The sequence below is a fragment of the Manacus vitellinus genome, unplaced genomic scaffold (assembly GCF_001715985.3).
Source record: "Manacus vitellinus isolate BGI_N305 unplaced genomic scaffold, ASM171598v3 scaffold_97_pilon, whole genome shotgun sequence".
Taxonomy (NCBI): Eukaryota; Metazoa; Chordata; class Aves; order Passeriformes; family Pipridae; genus Manacus; species Manacus vitellinus.
Window position 1 is genome coordinate 44,329 of NW_021940906.1, and position 14,889 is coordinate 59,217.

Genomic DNA, 14,889 nt, shown 5'->3' on the forward strand with positions numbered 1-14,889 from the left:
GAAGCAGGTGGCACACTCTGCAGGTGGTATTAATGCAGGATGGGGGAAATGTGCAAGTTTTAAAGCCACATGCCTAAATACAAGGTCTTGGTTGTGGTTGTTATGAATAATTGCACTTTGTTCTTTAGGGGATAATTTTATAAATTGCCTGAGTTATACTTGCAAGGGGAGAGGAAAAAGGACACTTAAGTGTGGAAGGTTTGCAAATTTGCATTTCCATGGCATCAGTTTTGATGTTTGCTGTCCCAAAAGTTTAGGATAAATTTCAGGGGTTTTTTTAATCTCCTCAAATTTAATCACAACTCATAAAATACATTTCACAGTGCTCAGAGGTCTTGTAGACCCTCTAAACTTTTCTGTCAGTGGAACAAAGAGCCTGTGTGCCCTGATCTCAGCCCACAAGAAGCCCAGATGTCTTGTGCTCTTTCCAAGACTGGTGGGATCAAGGTGACCATGGGGTTCTTAAATGTTAATTCATGAAATTGAGTTGAGCTGTTGGGAGCAGGGAAAGCTAGGAGGGAAACCTGATGAAGGTTGTCTGATTTGTATGTGGTTTTTTGTATTGTAATTTTGGGTTTCTCTGGGATGGCATTCTGTAAATATTTTTTAGATACATTTTTGTTGCAGCATGGTAGACAATCAGGAAAGCTGGAAAAGGGCTTGTTTATGTGACTTCTCACCCTGTGCTGCAACAAACTGCATTTCAGAAAGCTTGTTAGGGCACTGGTGTTCCCAGAGAGATTATGAAGTACTCTAATCTTATTTCTCAGCGACCTTGTAACCATGGGAAAAAGTTTTCTGTCTGAACTGATGGTGTCTTGTTCAACCCCTGGTCATGGAAGTCCTCAGAAGAGCAAATTCTGTTAGTAGGAAGTCTTACAAAAGTAGACCCAGCTTAAAAACAAACAAGCAAACAAAAACAGCACCAAGAAAATGAACAAAAAACCACAACAAAACCTCTTTATACTTATTCCTGCAAGAGAAGTTAGTCCTGTTGCAAATGGAAGGTCATGCATGTACTGTGGTGCTAATCAAGGAGTATCTTCTGGTTTTGGTAATTCTTTCTGGACAAAACCTGCTCCTTTCTACAGTCTTGCAGCTCTTGAGGTAAATAAGCACCCAGAGCAAGGCACCAGTGCCTGGCTGGACAAAAGGCACCTTTTAGGGTCTTGTGTGGAAGTCAGGGTTTTGTTTAATGTCTGTCTTTTGGGGCTGCTGTAAAGCAGTAGGGCAGGTGACTAGAAGATACCAGTTTGATTACAGAAATAGGTATGGGTGGCTCCTGTTCTTTTTTTCTTTAAAGTTCTAATGCATCTTCAGAGTGAGAGGACCAGGGAAGATGTCATCTGATGGCCTTCAGGTTTCTGCATCTTGGACTTCCTTTTGCCTGAAGAGATCCACTTGATCCTGAAAGCTCTGCAATGCGCCTTGTTATTGCTTCAGCTTGAAATGTTGAGCAGGGCAGGGGGCTTGATACCATTTCTTCTCCTAAGTATGTTCTCTAGGACTCTTTTCCTTCTCTTTTTAGTCACTTCCAGGTTCTACTCAGAATTATTTAATTAGAGGGGTCCAAGAGGCATGTTAATCTTCAGACAAGAAGGAAGTTACCTTAAGTATCCACTGAACTTTTGAGGTGCTTGTGATGATAGAATGGGACATTTTGATGCAAGTCAGCAAGCTGTCACCTTGGCCACTGGGTCTCCCTGACTTATTAATACTGAATATTGTACTCCAAAATGTCAGTGTACTGGTCTGGTTTACTCTGCTGTACTACTTGCCTTGCAGCCTTAGCTTTTACCATCTTCCTCACTCTTTTTCCATGTCCAGGAGTTGTTCAGGAGGAGTTGCTACCTGGAGTTAGGAGAAGGAAACTGACTTGACTTAAATAATAATAAATGGAATCTCAGGTGAAGCCATTTCTGTATCTCATGATTTTTATGAATTTTAGGTAGTGATTCTGAATTCTTACATCTCTCTCTTGCTTGAAACACTGTTGTTTCAGTGGTATGTATTTTAAAACTGCTCTTCCTTATATATGCAGAGCTGCTTTATGCTATTTCTATGTACCTCCTTACAAAACTCACTTTGAGGACAGGCTGTGGTTCCTCTCACTAAAATAACAAGGCTCCTTTTCTCTTGGAGAAACTAATAAAAATTACCTGACCCATATCTCTGCCAAACTGAACTGTTTCTCTTTCCTCTTTTCTTTGAAGTCGCAGTATTTCTGAAAGAATAGAGCTTTGGGGAATGCATATGCATCCACTGTTTCTTTTTGAAGGGAAAAAACCCTCAACAAACCAAACAAGAGCACTGGAGGTTTGAGCCTTTCAGTCAGGGCTAGGACTGAGCTGAGCAGTGTCTGATCAGAAACACTCCACATGGACTCCCAGAGCTGCTGCTGCTGAACTAGACTGACTTTTGAAAGTATTTAAAGCTTGGACTTGGTCTTTGTTCTCTTTGTAGATGCTCCTCTACACATAGCCCTAAGGAGTACCCCATATAGAGATGAAAAAATAGAAAAGAGAAGAACTTCAACTCCTGTAAGTGCATTAAATAGTCACCGCCATTCCCTTAGAGACCAAGCCAGGACCCACATAGCGAGAGCGCTGCGGAGGCCTCGGGACAGAGACAGAGTTGGACATGGTACGGCTGTGGGTGTAACGTGCACAGTTAAACTGGGACAGTCTTGGAAAACTTTTAACCATTGTAAGGAACTGATAATGTTGATAGCACATGTTCTGTATACCTGCTTTTAGAGAGAGTAATTTTGTATAAATGTACGGTATGAAATGTAAACAGTGCTGTTTCACTGTCATTTGGTAACTTTTCTTGCTGTCTTCATTGGGGTTTATTCTTCCCAGTCAGTGGGTAATATCTTTAATACTTCAAGTACCTTTTACATCTTAAAGGGCATGAAAAGGTTATTGCTTATTTTTACTGTTTGATATGTGGGTCTTAATGCTGTTAAACTCTTGACTGTCCAAAGCATTAAATGTTTTAAGTAATCCTGTACTTATTGAGATACCTAAACTTAAAAGGGGGGCATGAGGCGCAGTGACCTGGGGTGTTTTATTTTGTTAGGGTGGTTTTTTTAATAGCATTTGTTATAGCGTGTTTATACTGAAACCTGCTCTAGTATAGGTGGGTGACAGCCATACAGTGGATGGGGGGGATGTGTGTGCACACACATGCACAGAAACAATACATATGTTAAAATACTTTATATGTATATAAATAATATATAAATAATTTCCAGCGTACCTTTGGATTTACTACATCGCCACTTTCAGATACGTGGTGAGAATTTGAGTCACGGTGATGAGGAAAACACAAACTCTGAGCTTAGACTACTCTGTCTGTAAGAGATGATCTGTGTCCTGGAGATCTTCACCTTCACTGCCTGTCTGTGTGTTGTTCTGTTGATCATAGCAGTGAGGCAGTGCCTGGCACCTCTCTTTGTGCTCGGACATCCTTTGCTGCCCACCCTTGTAGGAAGGCCTGACTGAGATTCATCAGTCTCCTCGCTGTTCTGACTCAGTGGGACACGTCTTCCTAGGGAGTGTGGTATTTAAAGATTAGAATGAACTTTCACATGGTGGAGGATGATGAGTACTCATCCTGGTCCTCATGAACCTCTGCCATTCAAGGAAGTTGAAGTCTTATGTTTTTGCAAAAAAACCCCAAAGCTTTTAAAAATGTAGTTATTGAAAATGTAGCTTCATTTTTAGGATTATACAAGGCAGTTTATCATTCTGTTTGATCACACAAACCTGTGAGGGTGCTCCTAACCTAGACAGTCTCCCTATCTGGTCTTGGATCAGTAAGAATTCATTACACTTTAGAGTGCTTGTGAGAAACAGTTTGAGACAACAAGATTCTTCAGTACACAGTTTTTGGAAGGCTCTGGTATAACACTTGAATATTTGTTCTTTGCAGATTTTTTTTTTCAGGGAGCATGCATTAACTATGGTGTGCAGTCAGAAGATAGCTGTACACAGAAATTTTCAAATGCTTAGATTTTTTTCAGATTTTAAGACATACAGGTTACCTCAAGGGGGAAAAGTGTGGAACACAGTGACAGTTTCTGTCATATTTATGATGGATATATTCACAGTGACTGAGGCAGCTTACTCTGTGCTCTTGGATATCTTAAAACAAATCCAGTGATCTGACCATGTGAATGTCAGTTCCCAAACAAAAGGAAGCAAAATTTTCCTGCTTCTGTTAAGCTCAGTTTTTCTCTCTTTGCCCTTCTGGAAGAATAAAATGGCAGAACTTCCTTGCATCCCTGTGAGCAGGGAGAAGGGAATGGTACCTGGAGGATCTTGAGCGCTGGAAGAACAGGAGATATGAGGACAGAGGAAAGTAAGAAGGAAGTTGTGCTGACACTTGAATAACCCCCTCGACTGCCACGGAGGGGGAAGGAAGATGGCTTTTGTGTTGCCAGTCCTACTGCCCTTGGAGGACAGGTGACTGGGGTGGCCAGCTGCCATCAGGGCAGCAGCTGATGTGGCACTGAGACCATCACTGCCCACGTACCAGGAGAGGCACAGCAGGGGCAGAGGAGCAGGAAATGATCAAGGACTAAGAGGATGGGGAGGTGCGGGGCTAAAGACTCTCCTGAGCATGTCTCCTGTATCACAGTTGATAAACATGACTGAGATTTGCAGTTTCTCAGCTGTTTGTGCCATAAACACGCAGCCAGTGAATTGGGCAGTTTGCTGTTGGCATGTACGAAAGAGGGTGACATAATACACGGGTACTGCTGGTTTGCTTCATAAGTGGTTACAGGCCAGCTTAAATGGTTTGTGCAGGAGATTTCTTACAGTATAAAGTGTCTTTAGGTGCTTATTCTGCCATCCATCACCAGAAATTGAAATAAGTTTGTGAATAGAAGGGTGAGTGGCTCAGTCAACCAAGCTCTCTGAGAGCAGAACCATTCTGAGGTGCAAGGCATCCCTCCATAGCACGTGTTGATTGCACCGGAGCTGAGTGAGGATAATTTACTTAAGGAGCTGTGTAAGCATCTGGAAATTCTACTGCAGAGGCCTAAATCTGAAGGACAGAAGTTGTAGACAAAGACTGGGACCTGGAACGCAAGGATTTGTGCCCACGACCTCGCAGCACGGTGCTCTGGTACCGCGCCTTGAGGATGGACGGGATTGACACTCAAACCCATCCCACAGAATGGGATGGAGAACAGATGTTGAGAGAATAGTAATTAAAGCCACTTGAACTAGTTGTTACTCAATTTGCAATGAAAACAAAATATTTGACTGAGGAACTGAACTGAAGTTGGGGGGGTTGGGGTTTTGTTCTTGTCAGGCTTCTGTTACAATGCTACTGAAATGTTCATCCATAATAATTTAGAAAGTGGATATAACAAATCCTTCAGTCTCTTCTTTTTTTATAATTTCTGAAGCGTGTAAATAATAAATGGGCACTGCTGTACAGTTGATTTCTCCCAAACGATATTCTAATTTTTTTATGGGACAATCAAATTAGAACTTTAAAATACACCATTCCAGTTGAGAGCTGGAAATTCTTACAAATAAATTTTCTTGGGTTTTTTGCAGTGAAATGGCCTTGATTGTCCAAGGAAATCGTGGAGGTCTTTATAAGTAGAATAAATGTATATATTTAAAAATTAATTTGCAATATTGTCTAATTTTAGGTGTTAAAGAACATGAGAAGAACAAAGAAAGAAAATCCAAAGACTATGGAAGATCCAAGTCAAAGAAAAAGAAAAAAAAGAAAAAGAGATCTAAACCTGGTAATGCTCATATTTCTTCTGTAGATGAAAATGGCTCCATTGTTTTGTTTTGTTACCCAGTCTAGCTCACTCAAGAGCAGGCATTGCAGTTCAGACTGCTTTCTTCACTACTCTGTTAGCTCTGATTTTATAAACTGGTTAATTTTAAATTGTGGTTGGCAAGATCTGTCCACTTTGGAGTCTGTGGGATTAGGGAATGTGTGTAGCCTGTGTGAGTAGCAGTGGGATGTGAGGGGCAGGTCTCCAGCCAGCAGTGCTTGTGTGGAAGTGCCTGTAAAGCAAAAGCATTTGTACACCTGCTCACCCTGAGGACTAGTTGGGCTGGAAAGGGTGGTCACTTAAAACCTTTCTTGCTTCTGTCAGCAGTGAACAGTGACTGAACAGCTTAAAATTTTCTGTTTCAGACAAGAACTTTCTTGGCTGTTGAAAGCTTGCCCAGCTTTCTGCAGCACTGGGTAGTCCTGGAGCCCCAGCACATCAGTGGGGACAGGCTCAGTGAATGGATGTGCCTGCTGTGGGCGTGCATGGGGCTGTTCTTCTGTCAGCTTTCCTTGACCACAGATTTCCACTGTTAACACTTCTTACAATTTTACAGGGTATTCTGGCCTTGGGGAAAACACAGATGTCTCACAGGAGCTTTCTCCTGAAAAATCAGTTGTCACAAAATCTATTTCTTCAAATAAATCATCTGCCCACCCGAGCACACCTCTGCACTGTGCTGATTCTGGACAGCACAGGGGAAAATCAAAAGCAAATGGTGAGATGACTCTCCTGTGTGTCTTGCTGGTTCTGCCTTTTGTTGCTAGTAAATATGTGAGCTGCACTAACATACTTGAAAACTAGTTCTTATGGTGTGAATTTGGCTGTTCTTACACAGCACTGTGTGTGTTTCCTTGTCCCTCCCTGATGAAGCTGGACCCACTGTTTTGCCAGATGATGTTGCTGCTTTTTGCTTTGACTTTACCTTCATATACACCTTAAGACTGTTGCCCTTATTTTAGTAATGAGATTAATTTTGCATTTTTTGCATCACCTTATTAACTCTAAAATAACCGTGTTCAAACTTCATAATTACATTTTTCATATTTCGAAAGGTTTCTACAAAGTGAGAGCTCCTTGAAAGTTAAAAATGGTGCTTTGCAAGTTTGCTACAGAATGTGCTGTGTTTGAGAGACCACTGGGTGTGGTGGTGTGTAGTTGTGTAGATACATTGTGATACTCGGTCATAATGACTCTGAGCTTCCTAATGAGGAGCTCTTGGGTAGCTGTTTATTGAGTAGGTGTTTATTGGTGTCTTCAGAGTACTTCGTGCACAGAACTCATAAAAATGTGGCTGCTGTGTTCCAGCTTTCGTAATCCTAATATCTTGGTCCAAATTACTATTTACTGTCACAAGATGGTACACTAAAAAAGACAGCAAACATTTTGTTCTCTCTCTTGTTCTTAAAGCTCATAAATTAGAGGAAATAGGAAATGTATGACAGCTTGATGATGTACAAGAATCTTAAATTCCTTATTGTACAGCTGCACTGTGGAGGACTATTTGATTATTTTTTTGGACACAACTCTCATTGTTTGGCATTAGGCAAAACTAAAAATTAACTTCAGTTAATTCCACTACATAGGCAAAACTACTGAAGTGCATTTGGTGGTAATGTCTTGAAACACGTTCTGCAAGTCTGAGCAGTTGTGTTTTCAGAGTGTATCAACCATAGAACATACAGCAACTTGGCCATCAGTTGCTCAGACTTCTTTTGATCAATTCATAGACATTGAAAGTGGTGGAAAATATTGGAAATTGTTTTTATTTCATCCTTATCACAATTGCTTTGCTGCTTTTTGCATCTGCAGAAGTTGTACCACCAATAAAAGCTGTGCCTAGATAAACAAAATGTGGTGTAAGTAGAAGTGAAAGCCCTGTGCAGTGTGGCAGTGCAGTGTGCCTGACCTGTCACTTCAGAGCACCTCGGGAGTGTCCCAGCTCAGAGCTGGAATGAAACTTTGCAACCACTGCATTGGGTTCTCAGCCCCTTTAATTTGAGAACAGATGTTCCTCCAAAAGATGTAGTTTATAGCACAGACTGGTGGTTCTGGTTTTGCATTCTGTGAGCTAAGTGATGAAAATAGTTTTACCCACTATAGGTGAGACCCCACAACCTTACTTAAGAGTGACTAAAGTTTTCATCTTCCACTCCCCTCCAACTCATTAGATTATTTCCAAATAATTAAAATCCTTGTCTTCTTCCTCCAACCCTCCCATTCTATCCCCAAGGAAGATGCAGACATTGATTAATATTATTGAGGTCAGAATCTCAATTTAACCTGCTCTTTCAGTAAAGATTTTCTTGGCAGTTTTATTCAATCCAGAGATGCATTAATGCTTTGGCTAAGTAGTGTGAATGCCTTCTGGAAAAATACCTTGGGCTATGCACTGCCCATGAGTTGATCAATGGATCCTAAACAGGAGACTAAATGAAAATAATAATTTCTGAAGCAGGATTAAATTCTGTGTTGGACTCAATGTTTCTGTCACGAAGACATCACTTTGTGAGATTGAATGGTTCATAAAACAGAACCCTCTTACTGCTTTTTGGGAGCTCTACACTAAAAGTGCCAAGTCACAATTCTGCACAAATTGTAGCAACTAGTATGAATCCTGTTTGAATGTACAAGTCTGGTTTTGTTTATTATACTTACCTGTCTAAAGAGAGTTTGTGCCTTTGGTTTGAGACACTGTATGCTGAACTTACCCTTTTAATGACAGAAGCTGTTAAGTTGAAATATTTTTAAGGAGCTATTAATGAAAATATGAAACTTCATGATGTAGTAACCTTCAATAAAGAGTTAAATTTTGATGTTCCTTAAATGACACTGAACTCATACTTTTAGGAATGTATATCTGCATACTTGGGATGAGATCTTGAGGGTCGTTTGACCTTTTTTGTAATCACTTAGGATTTTATATAAATACTTCTTGTGCAGAGGATGACACCCTGAGTGAGTCATCTATGGATAGCTTGCTTTGGAGTGACGACGACTGCAGCCAGGATGTTGATGTAACCACCAACCCTGATGAAGAAGTTGAAGAAAGTGATTTTGAGATTGTTCGGTGTGTTTGTGAAGTAAAAGAAGAAAATGACTTCATGATTCAGGTATGAATTGGAGGTAAATGCTCATGTCAGTGGAAGGTGTCAGTGGAAAAGCATTTGTTGTTTTGTTTTTTTTTCTTCCTGGCAAGAAGCTTGACTGGAACATACAACTCTCCAGATAGGCTGAAGAAAAAAAAAAGTAATTACTGGAGAAGAAGCAGAGCTGCATTTGTCCATTCTGCAGTAGTTAGCAAATTCTTAGTTCCTAATCTTCGTAAGGCCATCTGTCCATTCCACATAGAGGCGCTATTTTTAAACCAGCTTCCCAGAAAACTCAGAGCAGCTTCTGTTATCTCTTCTGCTTAAGACTGTTGGTAAAAACCTCTTTGGAAGTGCCTTGCCTATTTACTTTTACTCTTTGAGATGTTTGTAAATCGTCAGGAAATAATTCCCTACAGAGCTGCTTTGAACCTTCTCACCCAGTTCCTCTCAGTTTAAAATAGTGAAGTCAAACAGATCATTACACTTCTTTTTTTTTTTTTGTGTCTAATTTTGCCATTGCTCCTTGCATGAGCTGGTCCACATTGCTAATTCCCCATGAGTTTCAGAAGCAGCATATGCAGGAGCTTAAGTGTGTGATGCTCTTGAACGAAGATGACAAGCTTTTTGTAGTTGCCCTTCTGAAGAAATGAGTTTCCTGAAGAAGTTAGTTGGTTTTGGGTGTTTAGGGGTTTTTTGTTTTGCTTTGTTTCTTTTTAAGAGGCTTCCACCCTCCCTATCTAGATCACCTTTTTCTTGTGTGGGCCTCCAATTCAAAGTGTCAGTAGTGTAGCCTTTGAGGTAATTACTGCATTCTTTTGAGGTTTATTTGTGAAAGGATATGGCATAACACTAACACTAACTTCAGAAATATTTTTTGGCACATGAACCTCACTCCTCATCTGCAGCTTTTGAAGTCACTTTCCCAGGCATTGTTGCTAACTTTTGCAAGGCTTGAAATCCACTTTACAGAACCCCTTACTGGTATAGTTCCTGACCTGTTTGTGAACTGCATTTCTCTTTGGCAGTTTGGAACTAGGAGGGAAGACAGAAGCTGAGCTAAACTGGCTTCACAGCCACTGCTGATGTTTTGGTAAACTTTGCTTGAATGGAGGCAGAAAGTGTTAAGGTGAAGAGGGGAGCACCGTTCAAGTTGCAGTATGAAGAATTCTTAACTTCTGCAACAGAACAGTAGAAACACCTTTTTTGCCCTGAACATCAACGGCCTAATTTTAAAAATTTTTAATAGTGCTGGCTAATGCAGCTCAGTTTGATGTGTGTCCTTAACAGTGGAGTGGAACAGCTGCCTTGACTGGGGAGTTTTCTCTGGCTTTGCATGCGATTTCATGGAAGGTTTGCTGGTGGAAAATTCACCACTTTGTCTCTTAGTGGTGAATTCACTTTGATGCACACCTTTGTGTTAGTGTTGGATGCTGACATGCAGGGCAAAAGGTTCCCTGTGCATTGGGAGGGGAGGGTGCAGTGATGGGCAGATTGAAGTAAATCTGAGTGTACGGGAGAAAAGGAGTCTGACAGTGGGGAATAAAGGGGGTGGATGTTTTCTGAAATGACTTTATACTCCAGGCTACCTCTTTGTGGTTTAATTTTCTGGGAAAACTTAGTTCAACACTAGGTCAGGGTTGCAGAATGTAGGGAACTGTGAGCTGGCTCAGGACACAGCCTATGGAAAGCTTTCCTGGAACGTTCTGTGGGCAGAAGCAGATCGGCTTTCTAGGTTGAACTAGTTTGGGGTTTTTTTGAGTATCTTGCAAAGTTTTAAACATTTCAGCTGTTTTATGAAAGAATTGGCTGGGAGAGCAGGTTATTCTCTCTGGAAAAGAGATGCAGATGGACAGTGTGGTGAGTACCTGCATTCATTGTGGGGATTGAGGCAATAGGAATTGGGAAGCAAGGAGGTGGTCACAAGATTTTGTGGGGCTGAGATGGGGGTGCAGGTTAGGTGGTTTACTTAAGGAAGCAAATGCTGTGCTCCCCACAGCTTTCTGTCAGCCTGTATTTTTGGGAAAATGTTTTGAACAGTCTGGTTGTCTGTTGATGTAGAAATGCCTGAGTTTACTCTTCTTAAGAACAGAGCAGTAATACAAAGCAAAGCTGCTATGTTATACAACTGTGGAATTATCACAAGGGGAATCTATTTTCAGCTTTTTAGAGGTGGAGTGCCAAGATTGACACTTCCCTTTGGCTTTATAGAGCGAGAATCTGGTGTAGTTGTCATAACTTTATAATTAGGAAAGATTTCTTCCCTATTTTCCACTCACACTTCAATCTGACACTTGGAAAAGGAATTCAGAGCTGTCTGCCCTAAGGAACTTGGATTTAGATTGGTCCTTTCTTTCTGAAGATAGGTCATTTTGCTCAGGTGTGGGGTTTCAGAAGAATACTGTCCTTCTTTGCACTTTTCTCCCTTGGGATGTTTATTTTTCCCCTGCTTTATTATTCTGACTGAAATGTGCTGGCACCTGGGGTACCTGCTTGAGCAGGCTGTGTACCCATCTGCCTGGACTTGGGATCAGAGTTAGGAACCAGGGCAGCTTCTTCATGCGTGTGGCTGGAGGTTCATTTCTCCCAGGATACATGGATCCCCTCTTCTCTTACAAGAGGGAGAATGGAAAGTCATTTTCTCTTTGAGCTGTGCTCATTTCCATGAATGTGCCAAATTTAGAAATAATGGGGGAAAATGTTAATTTTAAACACAAGCACCTTATTTTCCCTGAAAGATTAGGGACAATTAAGGCTTAATGAAACTCATACACATTTAAAATGGGAGTTGGTTCCATTTAGGTATTTAAACTAATAACCCCCCCCCCCCCGTTCCACTTAAAGATTTATATAAACTTTCTTTATCCTGAACTTGCCTTAATTAATTGTCTTGAGCAATTTGTGCATTAAGAACGTCATGTATTGCACCATGGTGCAGAACTCTGGGTTTGCATTTATGGAAGTGCCTGCTTCAGGTAGTAAAAGTTAAATCAAGAAAAAGTATAAAACCCCCAATCTATTGTTGGTCAATGCTCTTTTTCCCCAGTCTCTGTAACTCTGGAAGGAGGTTACTAGATTCCATTTCTGGAGCCTGTGTGAAGCAGCTGAGTAGCGTTGCCCTGTGTTCCCTCTGGAGGCACAGTACTCCCTTTTCATGGTGAGGCCCAAACCAGTCCAGACAGACTGTCATTGTCCCTTCTTTTTGGTCTTTATACCTGAACACGGGTATGTTTGTGTATGATGTGTATGATGCAGAGAATTCTGGGGCTGGGTTTGGTGGCCTCGAGTGACGGAAGTAAATGGACTTGGGATGTTTTTGTTCAGGAATGTGAAAAGCTGCTTTAAATACATGTCCTTTGTGTTCAGTTATTTCTGTTGTTACTTGAATTTTGATTGAAATATTTTTGCACAGCACTGCATGTTTTTCTCTTCCAAATTTCCTACTTGATGTGCTTTGTATCTCCCTGCTACTGCCTGGGCAGGGGTAGCTTCCCTGCAGCGTGTGTGCCAGCAGGAGCCTGGAGCCTGGCCAGCCATGCTGTGCAGTAGAACCTGCAGGTAAATGGAGGACCTGTGCCCTGGTGGGGTACATACTTAAATACCAGTTGAGTAAAGTAAAAAAAAGTTGGGATGCTTCACTGGAGTTCTGGGCAAAATTGCCTGGAAAATCACTGAGTGCAGTCCTGTGCAGTATGGCATGATTTATTGGATGCAGGTGTAACTAGAACCAGGAGCTCACTTCTTGTTTTTAGCACAGTCTGTTTTTCTCAATCCATTTTCTTTGTTTTAGAACACCTTTTTCTGGCTCTAATAATCACCTTCCTGAAAGTAGGATGGTGTCTCTGCCTTTTTTGAAGACAACTCCTTATTGCTTTAGGACTGTTCACCCATTTTGTAAGGCAAAACATTGTTGGTCTCATCCTTCAGATACCTGTTTCTCTACAACCTTTTGCGTTCTCTCTTCCCAGGGCTTTTATTTCCTCCATCCCTGGGCCACTCATTTAATGCAGTGAAGTATTCAGAACCTGGTTGTCTCTTTCTGTCCCTCCTACGTTGAGGAATGGCAGCAGATAAGAAGAGCATTAATAAAAGTGGTGTTGAACACAGATGAGATGTTTAGCAAGTTGGCTTCTTTGTAGGTCAGTGAGGAGCAGCAGCTGAGGTTGCTTGCAGTTGCTGATGGGGTGTGGTTTAGCTCATATTGGAATCGTCCAACATTAACGAGACCCCTGCATTAGGCTTTTGGCTCATGCTCTAAGAAATAAATCTCACTGCATGGGAAAACAGTAATTTTGAACTGACATCACAGTTTCAAATCAAAATTGACTTAATATGTGGGGTTTTGTTCCGTGTTTCAGTGGTCTGTAGGCTGCAGTCGAATTTTGTCTCCTGTGAAGATATGAGAGGGGGGAGAAAATAACAGAAACAGAACATGTGAATATAGGTTTTTTTCCTGCTCTAGAACTGCTTAAGAACAGTGGCTCTAAGAACAGTGATTGTATTTTCAGTAGTGTAACTGTGCTAAATAGATCCAAACTGTGGTCAATCTTTGCCAATATGATGCCCCCCCTTGGCAGGATGTTGGAAGCTTTTGAAGCCGGTACAGCTGTATCTGCACTGCAGGTTTGTGCTGGTAGAGCTGCCTTTGGAATGGATAAAATGTTAGTGCTACAGGAATCAGTAAAGCATAATATGGGGTAGTCCTGTGTGACATAAGTGTCTCTGGGATTTTGTAATTGAATGTGATTTACTGTTTGAGGGGGAAGCTTTTTAAATCAGAAAAATAGATCTGTTTCACTGGAAAAAGTTTGATTGCATACTGATTGCTGTCCTGGTTATGTGCACATGCATCCTGTGAAAGATCTTCATCTCCAAAGGGGATGTTTTTGTACCTTTCAAAATATCTGCTTTCAGTTTTTAATTGTCATTCTCCAGAAAAACACATGAAAAACGTCTGGGAAAGGCTCAGATTTTATTGTAGTCTGATTCTTTAATGTGTTTGCTTGTCCCTGGAAGGTGGGGGGTGGGTCTTTTTGTCTTAAAATATGTAGATGCTGTGTCTCTTAATTGATGTATTGAGCTCGTGGCCTTCCTTTCTGTTAATGTGCACTTCTTGCCTTTGAACAGTGTGAAGAGTGTCTGTGCTGGCAGCATGGAGTCTGCATGGGTTTACTGGAAGATAATGTACCTGAGAAATATACCTGCTATATTTGCCAAGATCCTCCAGGTACAGAAATTAAGGATTACAGATCCTTCTTACAGATGTAGTACATTTGCTAGTTTATATATATAAAAGATTAAAGTACTTTTTTGCCCGTAGCTGTGTCTGTCACTATAGGTAATTTTCAGTTACAGAAAGTTTAATTTCTGTGAATGTCCATGAGTCAATATTGTGGAATTACAGCTGGACAGGAATGCAGTGAATGTTTTCACTGTGATGACCATCTGTCACGTTTTGCTGTAAGAAGGACTGCACTGTCTGGCTGTGGAAAATGAGTGTAGAAGCACTCAGGAAGCTGAAGCAAAGACTCCCCACGGGCACATCTCAGGGGATGTGGCTGCAGCTCTTCCCCAGCAAGGCTGGGCTTCCATGTTCTTTATGATGAGTCAGCACAGGGCTCTGCAGCTCTGGCTCTTGTCATTGGCTGCATCCCCTGAGACAGCGTGTGTATTGGCATTTATATGGGGGAACACAGTCAGAGGGGATTAAGCAACACTTTCCCTGCTCCTAACGATGTATTTTTAAATGTCTTGGTCCACAGCAGGTGAAATTACACTTAGGTGAATATTTTCTGACTTCCTACTCTGTGGATTACAAAGCCTCGATGAAAATGGAAACAGATGAGGTTCTTGCTTGAGTCCATGTTTAAAAATGGCAAGAAAATGGATCTCTGGCCTAGTGAAAAGACCTTTTTGGTTTATATACATAGTTGGATTGTGATCTCAGATTTTTTTGGCTGTTGAAAGATACCAGCTCTTTTGTACCTT

The 14,889-nt window shown here is 41.2% G+C and overlaps 1 protein-coding gene across 5 annotated transcripts in view; it reads left to right on the top strand.

Annotated features, from left to right (window-relative positions):
* The window catches only part of PHF20 (PHD finger protein 20), a 65,277-nt gene that overhangs the window by 39,446 nt on the left and 10,942 nt on the right, over window positions 1–14,889 (top strand). For 3 of the 5 annotated variants that reach the window (XM_018086510.3, XM_018086512.3, XM_018086509.3), the window contains 5 exons: window positions 2,464–2,643; window positions 5,675–5,773; window positions 6,369–6,530; window positions 8,729–8,925; window positions 14,029–14,128. In XM_018086510.3, the coding sequence (XP_017941999.2) occupies window positions 2,464–2,643; window positions 5,675–5,773; window positions 6,369–6,530; window positions 8,729–8,925; window positions 14,029–14,128 (738 nt within the window). The remainder of the gene's footprint in view (window positions 1–2,463; window positions 2,644–5,674; window positions 5,774–6,368; window positions 6,531–8,728; window positions 8,926–14,028; window positions 14,129–14,889) is intronic. The other 2 variants (XM_018086511.3, XM_018086513.3) reach the window with 2 other exon arrangements.